Source organism: Etheostoma spectabile, chromosome 9 (assembly GCF_008692095.1).
Source record: "Etheostoma spectabile isolate EspeVRDwgs_2016 chromosome 9, UIUC_Espe_1.0, whole genome shotgun sequence".
Lineage (NCBI taxonomy): Eukaryota > Metazoa > Chordata > Actinopteri > Perciformes > Percidae > Etheostoma > Etheostoma spectabile.
The window spans coordinates 15042288-15063513 of record NC_045741.1 but is presented as its reverse complement, the minus strand read 5'-3'; the positions used below and the strand labels follow the sequence as shown (position 1 = coordinate 15063513).

The 21226-nt window shown below is 40.8% G+C and overlaps 1 protein-coding gene across 2 annotated transcripts; it reads left to right on the top strand.

Moving 5' to 3' along the window:
* On the top strand, positions 1 to 21223 carry LOC116694879 (regulator of nonsense transcripts 1; the record flags this gene model as incomplete). 2 transcript variants are annotated; one of them, XM_032524746.1, is given in 24 exon segments in its annotated part: positions 1 to 557; positions 933 to 1075; positions 1891 to 1980; positions 2478 to 2645; positions 4706 to 4886; positions 5144 to 5305; positions 5584 to 5668; positions 5955 to 6053; positions 6227 to 6335; positions 6624 to 6783; positions 7160 to 7278; positions 7875 to 8039; positions 8555 to 8669; positions 9081 to 9224; positions 10272 to 10485; positions 10616 to 10733; positions 15826 to 15982; positions 16184 to 16326; positions 17314 to 17488; positions 17591 to 17669; positions 17806 to 17967; positions 18335 to 18555; positions 18794 to 18916; positions 19344 to 21223. In XM_032524746.1, coding segments are annotated over 23 exon segments (3300 nt in total). In that variant the 3' UTR covers positions 18914 to 18916; positions 19344 to 21223.
* Positions 21224 to 21226: the final 3 nt, after the last annotated feature.

Genomic DNA, 21226 nt, shown 5'->3' with positions numbered 1-21226 from the left:
TCAATTATCCCTCAAACTTCTACTGCAGTACAGTACTTAAGTGATTGCACTTAGGTACTTTTCAACATGGTATTTCCTATTTGCCCTGCAGAGGTTTTAATACCCGGAAATAAGATCGGAGTGAGAGCTCACTTCCCATTGATGATCGGGCTCTACAGCCTACAGTGTGAACGTCACACGTTGAACGGCGCAGGGAAGTCCGTCACCGTCGTTGTTGGACCTGCTGGAGCTTTCGAGGTTCTGCTCGGTTACATTTTTGTTTTGGTTCAAATGCAGACTTTGAGCGTCAGCCTATAAAGCAGTTTTCAATAAATAAATACCGTGAGGATTTTCATCTTTAGACGAAGACTGGAAACCGCTCAGTAAAGCGAAAGTTAAGAGTCGAGATGAGTGTGGAGGCGTACGGGCCGAGCTCCCAGACCCTCACCTTCCTGGATACCGAGGAAGCGGAGTTACTCGGAGCGGACACCCAGGGTTCTGAGTACGACTTCACCGACTTCACTCTTCCCAGCCAGACGCAAACTCAAGGCCAGACGCAGAGCCAGCTGGACAGCCAGGTCAGTGGCTTTCAGTTTTATAGGAAGGCAGAATAAAGCGCGGTTTACTGACGTTAGCTAGGTTAGCTCACCCAGAGATGCATGCTAGCCCGCTATTATTGGATCTAGCGTTACCTAGCTTCGTGTTAGCTGGCTGCTAGCTAGCAAGCACGTTAACTCAACTTCTGAAGGAAAGTTAGGTATTTTAACACGTTTGTTTGGAACAGTTCGAAGCGAACCAGACACACATGTGTAACTTAAAAATACTAATAATAAGAGCACTGACAATCTTATAATTAACTACCTTTTCCGCACTGTGTCTTCTAGCCACTAACAGCTAGCTGCTAATCTTTAGCATTCGGTTTATTTGTGAAGAAAGCTTGTGTTGTGCCACAGGTAAATGGTCCTGATGAGGGTCTTCACAACGGTGGAGTGGATGACTCCGTGGCCAAAACGAGCCAGCTGTTGGCCGAGCTCAACTTTGAGGAGGATGAAGAAGACACGTACTACACCAAAGATCTGCCTGTGCACGCATGCAGGTAACGTTACACTGACAGGAGTCACACCATGTAGGATGTCGGTAGATCACTGAGGAAGTCATTACCGTACATTAGTGGGGGTTTTTCCTTGACGATAGCACAATTCTATATTTATAGTACATATTGTATGTGTAGTCCCTGATTTTCACACCACAAATAGGGCATACAGAACCGAAAGTTAATCAATGTTCATTATCCTCACTAACAGTTACCCATTTTCTAAAACTACAGCAGATTGTCAAAGTTTACAAGTAGTACTCATTTAAGACTTGCACATATCACTGATGATGCACTAACACACCCAGCCAGCTGCATTGACAGTTTTCAGATAAGTATTTGAAGTAAAATTCTGGCACCCATTCTATTGAACCTATCAGAAAATTATCTACAACTTTCATAATTTGCATTCCTGTAAGCATGCAAAAACATGATACTAAATATACATTAATATAAATGTGGGAAATGGATTTAAGCCTTAGACGTTTTTGAAAATGATGTAAAATGTTATTACTGTATTTATGTTATTACCGTATTTGCAAATATATTTGTTTTTCAGCCTTGGGATACCTATTTTTGATAAAAATCCTTAACAGATATTGGTTTTGTATTAGGAAAGTTAGAATTTCCAGGCACGTATTATTTTTGAAGATAACACTAAAGTTTGAGTTTTAGACAAACAATTGACTTATTGAAAATTAACTGGGAGTGTGTAAGAGACCTGCACGGTTGAAGATAGCCCTCACAATTTCATGTGTTTTTTTGACTAAATACTGCAGTAATTCTGATGCTGTTTTGATACATTGTTGTTTTTTTAGCTACTGTGGAATCCATGACCCAGCGTGTGTGGTGTACTGCAATACCAGCAAGAAGTGGTTCTGTAATGGGCGTGGCAACACATCTGGCAGGTGTGTAGGCTTGTCCTCTTCACCTGATTACTTTACATATAGGCACCAGAACATGAAGCTACCCGGGTAGAACTTAAAATGTAAACACCTCACTTAAACTTTATATAATAAAAAAAAAAAGATTATTCTACTATTTTCAACCACATCACAATCAGCCAGACTTTTGCCTCACATGGTACATAAGAGAGATCTGTATAATGTAGTGTCTACAGACCTTTTAATTGCAGTTGCATTAGTAGGACAAAGTGGAGGTCCAAGTTTGTGTCCTGTCAGCTTTTGATATTTGCAAGCAATGCAATAGGAAATATACCATTGTGTGTTTGGAATTGTGATGTAGTCTATTTTGTCTGTCCTGTTTTTGTACTGTGGTTCAGTATTTGTTGTTATGCAAACTATCAATAGATTTCTGCAGCCATGTTAATAAGACAAATGGTACAGAGATCAAAATGTTTCTGATTGTTTTCTCAACCATTTGACTCCTGCGCTTTTACTTCCAGTCACATTGTGAACCACTTGGTGAGAGCCAAATGCAAAGAGGTGACGCTGCATAAAGATGGTCCACTGGGCGAGACGGTGCTAGAATGTTACAACTGCGGCTGTCGCAACGTCTTCCTCCTGGGCTTCATCCCGGCCAAGGCAGATTCCGTGGTGGTACTACTCTGCAGGTAAGGGTGGCCATGTACATAGACCGACCGTCCTGTGACCAGTGCCCTCAAGACAGAACATACTGAAGATGTTCTATCAAAAGTGTCCTAGAGGACAGCACTGAGAAAGATTGACAGTCATTATCAGCTACTCTGAAGCATGAACTTAAAGCTAAAAATACAAATTCCTGCTTTGAAACATAACGTCTGTTATGAGATCTGTTCAAGTTTCAGACCTTACATTCCTGATGCTTAGGAAACCGATGCAGAGTCCATGAAATGCCTAAATAATCAGGCAGATAGAAAAAATTACCAGTCGATGAAAGATTATGGCAACAAAAAAATTTGCTCATCAGTGATAGACAATCAAATAATAAAATTAATAAACAATTTTATTCAAACATAAAGCTAGGCCCGCTCTAAATCAGCTGTAGGGCAAGCCTTCGTAATTAAAATGAGCTGAAACATTACAAAATACCAAAATATAGTCAAATATGCTTTTGTTTTTTATATAGGATATGATATGACCGGAACTCGACAGATTTGGATCCAGTCAAAAAGGCAAAGAAACTTGTTCTTTGGTGTACAAACATCTTTGACATCTTGCTTGCACCAAGGTTATTATAGGTTTGCATTTTCGTTAGTTCTTATTTTTATTTTGTTTTGACTTTTTGTTTTCAAATTCAGTTTAGTTTTAATTAGTTTTTAAAGCGGTTTTGCTAGTTTAGTTTTTATTTTCTGACATATGGGTAATTTGTTAAGGGCAAGATTCTAAAAAAGTCAAAAAAGTATTGTGTAAAAACATCATACAATTTTAGAAATATGTATTTACAATGTATTCAACAATAACAACAGTACATACATTGCACATATGATGAGCACAAATATGGAAACAATCCACACAAGACGCCGCATTAAGTGCAAAATGTGTAAGTGACGTGTTCCAGGAAAAAACCTAAATAGCCAATAGACTAAAGAAGACATACATGACCAGGTGTTTTTAACTTTGGTTTGAGTAAAGTGGCAAACTTTTTAAAGTCAGTTGACTCACACAGTTATGTAGACATCCCAGCATCAATACACATGTTAACCCACGCGTCATCCGCTTATGGTTTTCCTGCGTATATTTACTAACCAGCAGCTACCAGGTCACCGGTGAAAGCCCTCCTGTAGTGTTCTCTGTCCTACGGTTTTCTCCGTCATGCTTGCTGGGCCTGTACCCACACATCCATGCCCTGTACCAGGGTTAGCTTCTGTTTATGGGGAGGCTTGGCGTTCTCCTTTAACTTGTTAAGGTAAGCTAGGTTAGACTCTTTGTGCACGCTTCTCAAATGTACTTTCGAATTCGTGGTATTTTCCCCTTTAATAAATTGTCTACACATTTTACTACTTTCCACTGCAAGGCACTTGCTTTTATCTGACACAGTCGTAATCAGATAGACTTTCTTCTGACTTTTGGTACCGCCATGATGCTAGGCGAGGGGCACGGACATGTTGTGTTATATTTTACAGGAAATGTTAGAATTTCTGGGTTTCCAGTCGGCAGGTCAATGGCCAGAAATGTGAACTCTGAAAGATATATTTGTTATATGAGAGACAATGACAAAAACAAAAACTAAGGACATTTACTTGATTGTTTTATTTTAGTTGGTTTTGAAAACAGACTTTACAGTTTTAATTAGTTATCTTTTTTTGTAATTCTTCGTTTTTATTTTTATTTGAGTTTACGATAAAGTTTTCTCCTACCTAGTTTTTGTTATTTTGTTCAATTTCGTTAACGTTAATGACCTTGGGTTGCACTAATCAAAATTACATTTATTCAAAAACCTGTTTGATTCCCCCAAAATGTGAGTGTGTGTTAGTCTGGAACGGTTGCACGGACATTTAGTGCTTCCTGCTCCGTGGAAATAAATGTAACCCTTTCTGGGGTCACATGGACATGCAGCAAGAAGCATTGTGAGAAATCAACTTCAGCCAGTAAGACAAATAGCACTTTTTACATCCTCTGCAATAGTTAAATTATTCAAAGAACTATACACAAGCTAATTTTCTGTCTGTATGAACCTTGTATCTCCATGCAGGCAGCCCTGCGCCAGCCAGAGTAGCCTGAAGGACATCAACTGGGACAGCTCGCAGTGGCAACCACTGATCCAGGATCGCTGCTTTCTGTCCTGGCTGGTGAAAATCCCATCGGAGCAGGAGCAGCTTCGGGCTCGTCAGATCACTGCCCAGCAGATCAATAAGTTGGAGGAGCTCTGGAAGGTATACAGAAGACTTTTCTTCTGCGTTACATGCTCAAAACAATGTTGTTACCAGAAGATTGTGAACTTTAAGTGATAAGCACAGGCTAAATGTTTGTAAGTGACAGCTGCTTACAGGGATTGGTATCCACCTGTGGCTTACCAGTTTTAAAAGGCATCTGCAACTGTATTGTGGAATTTTTGTGTGGAATATGAGTTTGTGATAGGATGTGTGATGTACTTTGATTTGACAGTTGCTTTGACATTGTTTCCTCTCAGGACAACCCCACTGCCACCTTGGAAGACCTGGAGAAACCTGGAGTGGACGAGGAGCCCCAGCATGTGCTGCTACGCTACGAGGACGCCTACCAGTACCAAAACATCTTTGGACCTTTGGTCAAACTGGAGGCCGACTACGACAAGAAGCTTAAGGAGTCCCAGGTACCTGAACTGCACTTCTAAGTAGGACACTTTGTAACTCAGAACCAGGTTGTCTTTTTTTGGGGGGGTTGTTAATATGCAAAGCAGTTTTTGGTGCGAGGCATTTTGCTTAAACTCTTATAATTAATAATTATTAATAGTAATATATATAATAGTAATTTTTTAAATAGCGTCTTACTTTAGGGTTACAAAAACAATGCCTGTTAGTGTGACATTTCTTTGACCTATTTAATGTGAGGTGCTTTAATATTTTTCTGTTTTTAATTTTCCTTTTGCAGACCCAAGACAATATAACAGTCAGGTGGGACCTGGGGCTGAATAAAAAGCGGATTGCCTATTTCACTCTGCCCAAGACGGATTCAGGTGGTAATTCTCTGAGTTTGATTTCCTCCCAGTGGTTCTGTGGTACAGATAGAGCCCCTCCCCATCCCCCTTCAGTCCTGAGAATTGCACGCAACCTCCCCCAACCCTGCATCTTTTGGTAGCATGTGTGCTTGGTTTTGTCCTTGCCTCTGTTTTTGTAGTGTTTTTTGTGCGCACACGGTACTGTATCCTTGATGTATGAACATGGCCCATCCTCCTTAGTGTTTTTTTGGGTCATTTTTGAGCATAGAAGGGTGTCTAACTTGTGTCCTTGTATCAATCCCAGATATGCGGCTGATGCAAGGTGACGAGATCTGCTTGCGGTACAAGGGAGACCTGGCCCCACTGTGGAAAGGCATTGGTCATGTTATCAAAGTCCCTGACAGTATCTTTTACCATGTTAGCAGTTGCATGTGTATCACCTATTGCTTTACAGTGTCTTCAAGTTGGGCTCAGTACTGGGCAAGATAGCAGCAAATGTATAGTCTTAAAAAAACTATAAAACTAGACTAGTATAGACAGCATAATGTTTTCTTCCTTAACAGCCTGTGTTTAAAGACTATGGAGATGAAATTGCTATTGAGTTGCGGAGCAGTGTCGGAGCACCTGTTGAAATCCCCCATAACTTCCAGGTTGACTTTGTGTGGAAGTCCACGTCCTTTGACAGGTAGGCTGAAATTGCGTACCCCCAAATCCCAAATGTAATGGAAAGATTCAATTTTGCTGCCCTTAAATTAACGTAGTACTCCACGTTACAGAATGTGCTTTTTTCTCTTAAAGAAACACTGCATGGAACTAAATTATTAAATTATTTGCATTGTTTACAGGAGGTACTTTTATGTAAATCTGGCATGTCTGTCATTTATGAAGTAAAGATGTCAACTTCACCCTCTTTTTAAGGACAGAGGTTCACTAATGAATAAGTAAAAAATAACTCACATTTGTGTTGCTGCAGGATGCAGAGCGCCCTGAAGACGTTTGCAGTGGACGAGACCTCTGTGTCTGGTTACATTTACCACAAACTGCTGGGCCACGAAGTAGAAGATGTTACCATCAAGTGCCAGCTGCCAAAGCGCTTCACTGCCCAGGGCCTGCCCGACCTCAATCACTCACAGGTCAGACCTCTTTAGTCATTTTATTTTCTTCTTATGTCTTCAAGTCACGACAGCAGAAAAAAGTATAAGTTGAGTTGTCCCGTTTTCTGTGATTTGTCATGTACATCAGGGCATCAATATAGTTCAACTGTTTTAAATGATTTTTAAAAAACAAAGGAAGAGAGTGATTTGGTAGGACAACCCTTTATTTGCATGAGGAAAACATTTCATCTGTTTTGGCTTAAATGTGGGATTTGGATCTCCTTGCCTTATTATTGTATTATATTATTGTTATTGTAAGTAGATTTAGTGGAGTGTGTTCTAAGAAATATTAGATGTCTGTATTTGCAACAGTCACCTGGGTTGAATCCTCTTTTTTTGTTACTTGTATTTTCAGGTGTATGCTGTCAAGACAGTGCTGCAGAGGCCTCTCAGTCTGATCCAGGGTCCTCCTGGCACTGGGAAGACTGTCACCTCTGCCACCATCGTCTACCACCTGTCACGACAAGGCAACGGGTAAAAAATATCTTACATTACTTAAATACTTTAAAGGTGCCCTGCCACACAAAACTGTTTTTACTTGCATTTTTTGAAAACTTTAGGTCCATAAGTGTTTGTGTTATGTCATGAATGTGAAAATGAACTGCCACCTTGTCTGTCAGCTCTAGTCACTGAAAGGAAATAAGTGGAAAAATCAGGCCAATTACACAAGCCGGTCAGTCTGATGTCATGTTGTCTGAGCTCATCACTATTTATGAGCTTTCCCAGTTGCACTAGATAAAGAATGCTGATAGCCAGGCTTTCATTGGCTAGCTGTTAGCCAATCAGAGTTAAGCAGCTTAGCTCGTTGAATATTAATGAGAACTGTCAAAAATTGAACTGAGTCTTCTTGCAGGCTTTCTATACAACGCTAAAATGACTTGAAACAAGGTAACCAAGGCATTTTATCCACAAAAAAATGTTAGAGTCCATTATAGAACTTCAGATATTACATTAAAGTAATGAAATATGTGTGGCAGGGCACCTTTAATTTCATGATTTTTGTTATTTCAGCAACTTTTTTTACAATACTGTTCCTGTCCTAAAGCTCTGTGCCTGGTGTATGTTTGCAGACCAGTTCTGGTGTGTGCTCCCAGTAACATTGCTGTGGATCAGTTGACTGAGAAAATTGACAAGACTGGACTGAAGGTTGTCAGGCTTTGTGCCAAAAGCCGGGAGGCCATTGAGTCACCAGTGTCCTTCTTGGCTCTGCACAACCAGATCAGCAACATGGACAGGTCAGTGGCATGTATGTTTGCTGCTTTGTACAAACACTCATGTCATAGCTTGTCAGCAAAGCAATAAAAGGGATATATATTGCTTAAGGTGAAAGGGACAGGTGCATACCAGAGTTTTAAAAGCAATCGAAAGGTAGTTATGGTAGTTTGGCCTGCTCACCATTAGTCAGTAGCTGTGATGATAGCGTTACAGCTTAGTTCACTTTTGCTACAATTTTTGTCAATTTGTATTCCTTGGATTTCTAATTCATAAACTACACACACGTCTAGTCCATCTAATTGTGAATAAGTGCCCTTAAAACTGCTTAAAATCATACAAAAAGATGCTTGTTATAACGGAATAACTTGTCTGAGGAGAAACCTTTCACACACACTGAAATAATAAAGGTCAAGTTGCAGCCTGCAGCTAATTAACTGACTCCATGGCAACATTATCCATACTGTTTACATCCCCCAAAGCCCCCCTCCAAATCACCCTGATCTGTAGTCACCCTGATGTGTCTTTGACTCCTTAGTATGCCGGAGCTTCAGAAACTACAGCAGCTGAAGGATGAGACCGGTGAGCTGTCGTCTGCTGATGAGAAACGCTACAGGGCTTTGAAACGCACAGCTGAGAGGGAGCTGCTCATGGTGAGGGGAGCTTCAAAGTGTTAAACCAAAATAGCTCAAGGCTGAAACTTAGCTTACAAAGAGGCATGCTATAGCTTTTTAGGCACTGCTAATGCAACAACTGCCAAACAATTAAAACGAATTCTGACTGTTCTAATTATCATTAAGAGCTGTGACCTTCTCAATATACTTTATATTATATTATACACAATAGTCGTGTGATAACCAGGAAGCTTGTTGCTGAGCTTATTTTCGTTTTCTTTTGGTCAGTACAAACTTGTTAGTATTCTCAATATAGAAACCGTTCCACCTGACAGAATGATCATTTGTCATTTTATTCATAGTAGAAGGCCCCCTATGTTTCACAACTCTATCCTGGCTCCCTCTTCTGTCTGGTGATTGTAAATTGTCTTCCTCCGTGAATGTGTCTAGAATGCTGACGTTATCTGTTGTACCTGCGTTGGGGCTGGAGATCCTCGTCTGGCCAAGATGCAGTTCCGCTCCATCCTGATTGATGAGAGCACCCAGGCCACAGAGCCAGAGTGCATGGTGCCCGTGGTGCTTGGAGCTAAGCAGGTAAGCAAACACTTACACAGCTAAAAAACATTGTATCTCAGTCCTTACAGCTCGAGGAAAGATGCAGAAAGTAAAACTGTGTTGCTCAGCAATAATATGACCCCGCATTTGCCCATGTTTTTATTTTCACTAAAAAAATGAATTAAAAAAACATTTTACAATTGAAAGAACTTCCCGATTTCCATTGAAATCAGGGGATTGAAGCAACAAGAGACAATTGGGAATACTGGCACAGAATTAAATGTGTAATTGCTACTCAGTAGCATTATGGATGTAACGATGCATCAGGAATCAGTTAAAATTTATTTAAAAGCGTAAAGATTGCAACTGGTTGAGATTAAAAAAAAAAGAAGAAGAATTGCTATGCAATTTTAAACAGCCTAGGATGTGACGCTAGTTAAAATACAGCAAGTCAGGTTGCTGGCTTGAACACAGTTAAAATCCTGACAGCTAAACGGTGCAAAGTATAACTTTATTCCAGTGGAAAGCTTCCAACACCGGGAATAGCAGTCTGCAGGAGACTAGCTGCACTTTCAGACAGCATGGACACTGCACTACAGTGTTGCATTGGGGTCTCGCTCTCCAAGCTTGTGTTACGTTCAGTGTTATTGTAATATACCCTTTCAGCCATCTTATGTGTTTTTGTTGTTTAACAGCAAATGACTGGTAGAAAAAGGTGTTGTTACATTTTAAATAAATCATTTAAATTTAACCATATGGCCATAGCAATAAACAAGCATTTCTTTAATCTTTCGATTTTTTTATTTAATTTTGTTATTTAAGAGAAAATACTATTTCAGTTTCACTTTTGATAGAGGTCACATCTGCTGTTTTGCACAGTTTATATAAATAAAGGAATATTTGTAATTTAATTATGTAAAAAAAAACATTTACTACAACTTTTAATCAACATGTCAAATCAATTTTGTAACAATATAAAATATATATGTTGAGTTAAGCAAAATTATTTCCCCTGAACATCCAGAAACTAACAGTTCTTATGCTGTTTTATTAACCTAATTGTCACACTCGTCTTCCTTCTCTCAGCTCATTCTGGTGGGTGATCACTGCCAGCTGGGTCCTGTGGTGATGTGTAAGAAAGCAGCTAAAGCAGGTCTGTCCCAGTCCCTGTTTGAACGCTTGGTGGTTCTGGGGATTCGGCCAATTCGCTTGCAGGTTCAGTACCGCATGCACCCGGCTCTCAGCGCTTTCCCCTCCAACATCTTCTATGAGGGCTCCCTGCAGAATGGTGTCACTGCAGGTTGGTCAAGATTTAGCAGTTCATTATTTGGTTTGATGGCAGAGCATGTTAAATGCCGCTGGAGCTGGTACATTAGCAGGTAAAATGACCAAGGACTAAGATTGTAACAAAATCTTCATGTTCTCCTCAGCTGACCGCATCAAGAAAGGGTTCGACTTCCAGTGGCCACAGCCGGACAAGCCCATGTTCTTCTACGTGACTCAGGGTCAGGAGGAGATTGCCAGCTCTGGAACCTCCTACCTTAACAGGTGACATCACACATTTTCTTGGTTTCATTTGCATAATTTACCTTGAAACTCTGAAAATACAGTGCATTGTGTTGTTGGGGCGGAAAGGGCTTGCTGAAGCCAAACACTAGGACTATTATTAGCCTTCACATAAAAGCCAGTGTTGCAGGCTGAAATAGTTATTAGTGTACCTAATGGTCCTGACACACTAACCTGACGGCTGACGATTGGCCAAAAAAAGTACACAGAACACACTGAAGCAATGCCGATGGCAGCTGATTGGACAAACACGTCACGTGGGTCTGGTTTCTCCAGAAGTTAAAGCCAGACTGTGTGGTGGCTTGTTCAGAATACGATCTCATATTTTACTAAAATAGTTCACAGAAAGTGTGTTCTGAAAACCTTTTAAGTGAGAAATAGGCCATGCAGTTGCTGAATCTGTCTTAATTACCAATTGACAAAGGTCAGTTTAAAAGACTTTTGTCCGATTTTAAGCAATAGCGTAAGCCGGCGTCCATAAGGCGCAATATTATGCTACAAGCACTCACCTGCCACTAGCATTCCAATGGCTGCATTCATTTTGGTGCCACTTTTACAGCGAAGAACTTTACATCTCAAGCTTTAAAAACTTCAGTTGTCCATTGTTCATTTCCAGAGGTGGGTAGTAAAGAGTTACGTTTACTCCGTTACATTTACTTGAGTACGTTTTTGAAAAAATTGTACTTCTAGGAGTAGTTTTAAATCACTATACTTTACTTGTACTTGAGTAGATTAGTGAAGAAGAAACTGTACTCTTACTCGCTACATTAGGCTACAAGGAGTCGTTACTTTTCTTTACCTTTGGTATTCTACGTGTCATTGTTTTACCCCAGGTACGTGTCATTTTAATGTTTTATTTTGACAGAGAGAGAGTCTTCCGCATAAGGCTTACCACGTGACTGGGTCACCAACAAACGGCGTTGTGCAGTCGCGTGACCATACTCGTTCTCAGTGGCGGGACCATAGACTGTATATATTATGGCGGGACATGTTAGCTTACACGTGTAGCAAACAAAGAATGTCGCCAAGGCAACACAGACGTGGGGAACCCCCCGGCCTCCTAGTGAAAGCATGGTTACCTTAGGAAAAGTGCGAAACAGCAGCTACATCATGCGGGTCTTCTGTGTCGACCAAACCAACGAACATGTGAGCGTTAACAACTCAACATTACCTGAGGAAACGTAGCGGTAGTTTTAGTTTTTGCTGTGGATAGGTGGATCTTGTCTTTTAGGTTACATACAGTATGTTTTGCACATGCAGTTCCATCCAAATTTAATGTGACAAGTCTCTCACTTAAGCTATTTGTAATAATAAATTAATTTTAATTTTATTGATTGTGAAACAATAGTTTGCCTAAATATGATTAATTGTTATTTTTGTCTGTCGATTGATGGTGTGTTAAGAAATAAATCAGACGTTACTCAACAGTTACTCACTACTTGAGTAGTTTTTCATCAAGTACTTTTTAACTTACTCAAGTAATTATTTGGATGACACTTTTACTTTACTTGATCATATTATTCTGAAGTAACAGTACTTTTACTTGAGTAAAATCTTTGGCTACTCTACCCATTCATTTCAAAGAAACACGACATGTATAAAAGGCTTCCATTACCTTGTATCTCACGTAATGGCTCCGTAGCTCCAAAGTTTTTGTAAAAAGAGGCTCACGATTGTATCATAACCTCGCAACTTGCTGTCGCATAGTCGACAAATCACCGTATTGTCAGGACAAGCACGCAGACAGTTTGGACTTCCATTAGCTGTTTAGGTTTAGTTGCAAATGTTAACTAGCATTTTAGTTAGCAATAATTAGCCTGTGCCTATTTTATAGGGCTGCACGATTATGGCCAAAATGATAATCACGAATCGTTTGTTCATATTGGTGAGTACATACTTATCACGATTTATTTGTTGAATTTAACCAAAACAATTTTTCCACTAGGCTATTTATAACGCTTTCACATCCATATCAAGCTACATTCTTCTTGTGTTAAATTGTATAACGTACAGCTACATGAATGACAATTAGCTATCTAAATAAAAGCGTAGAGATATATATATATATAATATTTCAATATTTATATATATATATATATTCATATCTCTCTATCTATCTATCCTCGCTCTACTTCTCTACTCTATCTCTTTTTTTTTTTTTTCTCTAGATCTTCATATCTCATCTTCTTTTTTTTCCCGTCTCTCCTGCGCCGCTCTATTTATCCTGCTTTTCAACAATAACTGATTAAAAGAGCTAGGGAGAGAGAGGGAGAGTGATGGACACTACTCACAGAGTGATGGCTGACTCATTATGAATGGGTCCAGTACAGGTTGAATGTCGTGTGTATGAAATGTCTTTATCGTCACTGCGCTGCATTCATCTGTCGCCCAGGTCCAGCAAGCTCCGTCTCACACGCCATCACTCTACGAACTGAAGTTAGTTGCATTCAATAACTTCTTCTGTGTTTTTTGCCTTGGTGCCCGCGATAGCAGAGTTACCATCGGAAACACTGGTACAAATACAGGTTTGCCTCTTATGCTTAACAATATACAGCTGTTTTAACAACAATTAAAACTGTAGACAAATGTCAGTGTGGACTGGTGCCGCTGTGTTGCGAGGCTGCGCGGAGAGTAAGAGGAGAGAAAGTAGAGGAGGGATCCAACACAGGCACGGCTTTACAGAAGAAATGGGTCATGTAACGCAAAATTAAACCATATCCATATAAACAACATTGCTTTGTTTGTGGAGAGGCAGCGGATGCGAGGACATAAGGTGCACCGGTGCGACCTAGAGGAAAAATATTACTTGAGCCCTGTGAGCTAACAGACACTAACTAGCTCTGGTCACTGCTGTTGTCTGAAAAACACCACAGACGGGACAAAATGTTGCGTTTACTGGTAAACTGGTAAACCTTGAGACCGACGTGTAACTGACTGCTATCTGTTGAATTTTTTCACGTTACTCTATCCTCTGTGACTGTCTACATCTAAAAAACTAAGCTGCGTGGTGCAGGGAACTACTCTGACTGGCACATGATCAGACAGTGGTTTACGGAGCGGTAGATTGGCTTTGCAAAAACAAATGGAGCGTTCTATGAAATGATGCATTTAAAATATTGTTCGATCACGCAAATGTGATCGTGGGAAGCCAAAATTGTTATCCTTATTAAAATTTGATTAATTGTTCAGCCTAATTGAGCAGCTCCACTATGTTAACTCCTAACATGTACCTGCCCTCTCCGTCTCTGCAAGATTCGGAATGACTGAGATTTTTTTTTGGCACAGCTACCAGAAGACTTACAACTTTCAGACAGGCTCACGTTACATCTACATCAGCAAGTTCAGTTGTAGGCTGCGCAGTAATGCTTAGCACTCGCGGGAAAAGTGCTTCTAATATCCTTCACTGGTCTCTGTCCAGAACAATGGGGACTGTTGGTCTATTTCTATAACTGTCTATGATTTTGAGAGTCTCTAGTCACGCTCATGTCGCTCTTCATATCAGGGTTAGCACTCAACCAATCAGATCGGTTTTGAGTCAGATTTGAGTCCGACTGCCAGCAGTGCCTGCCTTCTGACTGAGCATGTCAGGCCGGCCAAAATTTAGGCCGCCAACCCCTCCGACGGATGACTGCACGGAACACACCAAACAGACTCAAGTCACCAACCTTGCCAAATTGTCCAACGGCCGATTATCGGGTTAGTGTGTCAGAGCCTTTACTGGAGGAGAAAGTCCTCCCCTTGTCAATCATGATCTAAAGGAATGCTAGACTTTCCTCCAATATAATTAATTTAATTTTTATAAATTGACCTAGTTGAAGGGGGGATGGGCTTCCAGAGAACCAACATTTTTTTCTTTAGTAGCATTTTCTTCTTAAATCATGAACCACATCACCCAAACAAATTGGTGTTCATGTTATTACAATTTTAACAGGTAAAATAATTCTGATCCTCATTTTGCAGGGTGTGCAAAACTAAGGCATCATAGACGGGTTGATCCGATATGTATCTAGATAGTGGGCTGCGATACGATTCAGGGACGATACATTTGAATATCTGAAACAATTCGATTTGATGTTGGAATGATTTGGTGCGATACGATGAGATACGATTCAATCTGATAGTATTGGTTTAATTCACACACATTCACATTATACATTAAAATAAGCCAATTCTATAAAAGATGCAATGCCTACCTTCAAATAAATTGAGAAGAGTAAAGCTAGGACATGCTGCTATACATAGAAACTTAAATTTAATTAGCTAGCCACTTATAACCAAATCACATCAGCTTCACGTTAAATGAAACTGGCTCCTTGCTGCTGTAATCTTAGACAGTAACCCGAACATAGGTCCACATTACACTTCCTTGTGAGCACTCCAATAATAATCATATACAGTATTACGTGGGTATACGTGTCAGCACAGTAATACTGTTGTGAGCGTTAGCATGTAGTTAGCAGACATTTATGCTAATGTAACTGAACATCTATCAATATAAGCTTAACACACCCAAATACATATCTATATATTCATACCAGTCTGCTCGCATGTTTATGAACACACACATGGATGGATGTCTCACAGACCCCAGCTAGTACAGTTTACAATGTCAACAATGTATTCCTCTCAGCCATTTTCACCACTAACTCCAAAAACGAAATCTAGCGGTCTAGTCGGCACGTTTTTTTTCTGCAAACCCAAACAAGGGCACTGATTGGCTGATCCCTGCCATCACACAAATAGTGAGGCTTTTGTCTCCGTCACATATAAACACACACCCATCTCTTTCAACAGCGTTGCACACACCACAGCAGCATCGTTGAATTGACAGAAAAGCTCAGTCAACCGATTCGTAATGTTAGAACCAGGCCAGTCTCGGTCAATTTAGACCAATGCAGAGGTCCGTGTATCGATGTAGCCGTATCTGTGATAATACAACCAGACACAATTCGTATCAGTGAATCTTTACAACCCTAATAGACATTTTTAAGGTAACATTTGTCTACTCCAACTTTAGATGCAATTTTCCTAGGACTGAACAGTGCAGTATTAAACTGATGTTGATGTTTTAAAGGACGGAGGCTTCCAACGTAGAGAAGATCACCACCAGGCTGCTGAAGGCTGGAGCCAAACCTGACCAGATTGGCATCATCACCCCGTACGAGGGACAGCGCTCCTACCTAGTCCAGTACATGCAGTTTAGTGGTTCCCTGCACACCAAACTCTATCAGGTAGCACACACATCTGAGTAACCTCCTGGTTAAAGATGTATCTTAACTTTATCCTTTGCATTTCACTGAGCGAAGAATACATTCAAATGTATTGTAAACTTGAATTATGATGTGTGGTTGCTCTGTGGTGTTGAAAAAAAAATGGTTCCTCTGTTTTACTATTCAATCTCCCCCTCATCCTCTTGTTCTGTCCCATTATAGCAAGTGGAAATAGCTAGCGTGGATGCCTTCCAGGGCAGAGAGAAGGACTTCATCATCCTGTCTTGTGTTCGTGCCAATGAACACCAAGGCATTGGCTTCCTGAATGACCCACGTCGTCTCAACGTGGCGCTGACCAGAGCCAAGTAAAAACCTCCACAGTGGATAATTACGGCACAGCACACATCCAGCTCATTTGTTTATGATGAGCTATTTAGATTTCCCAAGAAGAAAGCTAATCAACAATCCAGCAAATCAGATACTGTTGACAGCCAGACTGTTAAAAATTCAGCTTGGTGACTTTGTAACAAACTTGACCATTTAGATTAGATATGTCTACTATTATTTGTATATAGGTGTGTATAGTACAAATAATTAGACCACTAGAATTTCTTTACACAAGAACTTATGCCGGGACAATAAGTGCCCATATTATGAAAAAATAATTTTTTTCTTGTGATTATTTTGTGTCTCTGGTGCTTCCACACACATACAAACATGGGGGAGAAAAAGCATCCATGCTATTTAGAGTGAGATACGGGTTTCTGAATGTGTCCTGTCTTCTGTTTCCGGGTAACCTGTTCAAAATCTGCACAGCTTTCTACGTCACTAGCCGAGACGAGGTGGCTAACCGTAGCATGCTAGCTCATTTTCAATGGCAAAACACTGCTACGACACACACTAGTCCACAATAATCTACAAAAGAACTACTTCCATGTCCCTGTTCTGCAGGTATTCCACAACTGCGCCCTCGTTTAGAAGAAGTTTCCTAGCTAATCCTGCCTTGTACTGACCAAAGTTAAAGAAAAAGTTATCTAGCTGATGTTAGCCTTACCTAGCTACTGCGCAAAGAAGTGAGATGTCTCACTCTGTAATTAAAACAGAGACCTAAACACACAGGGTGAAAAGAGGATCTGCAGCAATGTGCAATACAAAATAATATGGTGTTTTTTGAAAATGAAACCATGTAAACCTATTCTGGTACAACCTCAAAATACAATTATGAACCTGAAAATGAGCATGATATGGGCGCTTTAAAGGATGTTATCGAGAAACATTTCAATACAGTTTTGTCCAATACAAAATTTCTATCCCATTCCTGAGCAGCAGTTTTGTATGTGTTGTGAATGTAGGTATGGTGTGATTATCGTGGGAAACCCCAAGGCCCTCTCCAAGCAGCCGCTGTGGAACAACCTGCTGAACAACTACAAGGAGCAAAAAGTCCTCGTGGAGGGACCCCTCAACAACCTGAGGGAGAGCCTCATGCAGTTCAGCAAGCCACGCAAACTGGTCAACACCATCAACCCTGTGAGTTAACAAACTACTGTAGGGTTCACTAGTGAAAATAATTGTTAGTTTCAGCCCGAATTCTGTCAATTATGCCACTACATGAAGTCTGTTTTTTTCCAGGGGGGGCGTTTTATGAGCAATGCGATGTACGATGCCCGTGAGGCCCTCATCCCTGGCTCCGCCTATGACCGCAGCAGTGGTATTTATCTATTTATTTATTTTATTTAGTATCTTGTGGTTTGACTCAAGATAACTGTCCAGCAAAAGCAGGCTTTCTTGGTAAAAGGTTTTCTTCGTAAAAACTGACATGTCTTGTTCTGTGTGCTTTCTTTCAGCCGGACGTCCGTCCAACATGTACTTTCAAACTCACGACCAGATTGGGATGATTGGGGCAGGCCCCGGTCACATGGCTATGAATATTCCCATACCCTTGAATTTGGTGATGCCACCAATGCCTCCACCCAGTTACCTGGGTCAGACCAACGGCCCTGCTGCAGGTACAGTACAACACTAAGATGGTCCACTGAACCTTTGCATAATCTGAAAATGAGCAGAATTTAGCACAAGACACAGCACAGAAGCCAAGCTAACAGAATCCATACATAATAAATAATTATTTACACCCTGTCTTTATTGTCCAAGAGCAATAGTCCCCAGTATATCTCAAGCCTCACTTACTGTGGTTCCTCACAACCATCTAGTATAAATAACATATTATCACCACTTACGCCGGGAACACACTGGACGCGTAAGCGGAGCTATTTTCATTTCGGTGCCCATGTTATCCAATCTGTCCGGCCTTGCCACAAACAAAAGCATATTGTCATATTGATTACTGTTGTCCTGATCTTTTTTTCTATCTAGGTCGTGGAGCTATGAAGGGTAAGCCTGGACGTGGCGGGCGGCAGAGGATTCGTGGGTCGGCACACCAGGGTGCGAGTCAGGGTAACGGACCAAACAGCCAGGCCAGCCAGGATGGGGCCTCCCAGCCCTTCTCCCAGGGGCCGCTAACACAGGGCTACATCTCCATGAGCCAGCCCTCTCAGATGAGCCAGCCTGGCCTCTCCCAGCCAGAGCTGTCTCAGGTAGTACATCACTGTCACTTAATGAAAGAAGAATTATCATTTAAGATAATCAATATTAAGTGGTGTAGTTTAGTTGAACTGGTCACATTGTTCGTTATTTGAATTTAGCAAATCCAGTAAAAATATGAAAGGAATGATATAAATATATACTAGATCAAATGTATAGGTTTGATTAGATTTAGATAAAGGCCGATGTGTGAAATGTGTCTGATGATGTTTCTGTCCTCCTGTTCTCCAGGACAGCTACCTAGGCGATGAGTTCAAGTCCCAAATTGATGTGGCTCTGTCCCAGGACTCGACATACCAGGGTGAACGTGCATACCAACATGGTGGGGTGACTGGACTGTCACAATTCTAAAGTGTAAGTACATAGACATAACCTTAAAATATACTCTTTGTAGTAACAGCATAGCATATTTAGGGTTTGGGATGTTATGTTTCCTTTCTGAAAGGAATGTGTTTGTGTCTTTTCCTACTCAACTCTATAGAAATTAAATTGACTTTTGATGATTTTTAAATCATTAGGCTCATTGTCTTTGATGAATGTGACTCTGAACTTAAAGTATTCTGAGTTTCAGGAAGGTTTAGTTAGAGCAATTTAGCAGATTCTAAGGATATTTAGTACTGTATTTATGTGTCTCATTTTGCTTTACTGGAGACAGAAATAATGTTTTCAGTTGGAGACATCTGTCTCTGGTTTCTGCTAAAGCCAGTATTGGTCATCTGTTTGTTTTAAATCATCTTTGTGTTGTGGACATTAGGCTATACAGCTGTTTTGTGTCTTGCAGGTCACTTGAAGAAGGGAGCTAGGCTTGAGCTGAGCTTAGTTCATCAGCTTTTTAATCTGGGAAATAATAAAAACATAAAATGGATACCTGTTTTCCTCTGCTACAACCGAAGCACCACCAAGTGAAAGCGACGGGATAGCGAAACGAAACCAATGACCAGGGAGAGAAATAAGAGGGTAGAAGACGGAAGAGGGCACAAACAGACGGGCATGGAGCAGGCAAGAGAGGCCGAGTGAACAAGCGAGAAGACAGGGACCGATGCCCGTCCAAAGTGAAGGAGGGAAGTCGAGAAGATGGCGGCGTGTGGTCGAGCTGCTGAGGGAAACGGAGGGGAGATCTCAACGGTCTCTCGTGGGAATCCAAATGAGGCTCAACTCCCAACAAAATAATCCAGCCAGCCCCTTAAACCCACAGCCTCCAGGAAACGAAGGAAAGCTATCTTAACTTCAGATGGGGATCAAAAGCTTTCCAGCTGAATTTGAAGAACTTGTTCTCCAAACTTGCGGGGCGCATGATTACAGAAAGCCATCAAACAGGAAACACAAAATCCCAATGCTAAAAGTTGGTTGGTTTCTCAACCTGTATTTCTTAAATTTGGTTTATCATGGGAGGAGAGCGGCACCATCAATCTGGTAGTGGGCCCAAAAACCTCAGCAGCCTCTGAAGGAAGCAGCAGTCAACACTCTTGGAGAGGAAATAAAAAAACATGGTTTCTGTGCTTGAGTCTAAGATTAAAGAGCCTTGAACTGAAATACCTTTCGCCTTGAGAACCCCAGGCTCTTTCACAAGGTCTTTTGCAGGGTGGTTTCGACCACGTCAGAGGGTGGCGCGGCATGGGGATTTCAGACATGACGATATCCCACCGATATCGAGATCATCATGGGACAGTTTTTCCTTCTCTGAAGTACCTTTCTTATCACAGAGCACAAAGTTGCAAAAAAGTCATTGAAACTATCAAACACGACCAGCATTGAATATTCAACTCAGTCATTTGATGTTTCAGCGAAGGCTTTTCCTTATTTAAATCTTTTGAAAGGAGGGGTTGTTGATGTCCTGCTGTGCTTCATGACCAGATGTCTTTTTAAAAACTCTCTGTGTACGCTTAGATTGGCAAATGCTTTAATGCTTTGCATTGATTGATTCCTCAGGGGATTGTGGAGTGTCCACACTCATCACAAGAATCCCTGCTTGAGGAGAGAAAAAAAAAAACGAGGAAGAAGGATGATGGTAGTCAAGGCTTACAGGCGGTCATGGCAATCAATCCACCACAGGTAAGGAGTAGAAAAGGAAGGTGGCTGAGAAAGAGAAGGTTTTGAGTTTCCACATCTGGAAAATGAGTTAAGGCCATTGACGGGGTTAGAAATGTTAAGGGAAACGTGGCTTTAGGACTGTTCGGTCCCACTAGATGACCCCAAATTAGATGTAGTTGTAAACCCAGTGTCCTTTCACACAGCATTTTGATGTTGTGAATAATTTTCACATGACAAGCAATATGGCCAAGCTCATGGCCATATTGCCCAGCCACACAGATCTAAATATAATCAGGGGTGGAGAATTACATCTTTCACAAAGAAAATGTGTGTAGAATCTCAACAAAACCCTATAATTAAAAATCAACATAATCTGAAAAGTCTTTGGTTCCTGTGGATGAAAATATTTTTTAAACTTTACTAAACCCCAGTTACACACAGTGGAAATGCCATCAGTACTGATTTGATGACAAGGCGATTAATGCAAAGTGAATGAGAAACCTGAATCAGTGCCTATAACCAATCACCTTCAGATAAACAGCTGCAGCACAAGCATGAATGTAGTTAAAAATCAAACTACCAGCATTTAAAAATAGCTTCCAGATATCCGAGGGCTCATAAAACTTAAAGGAC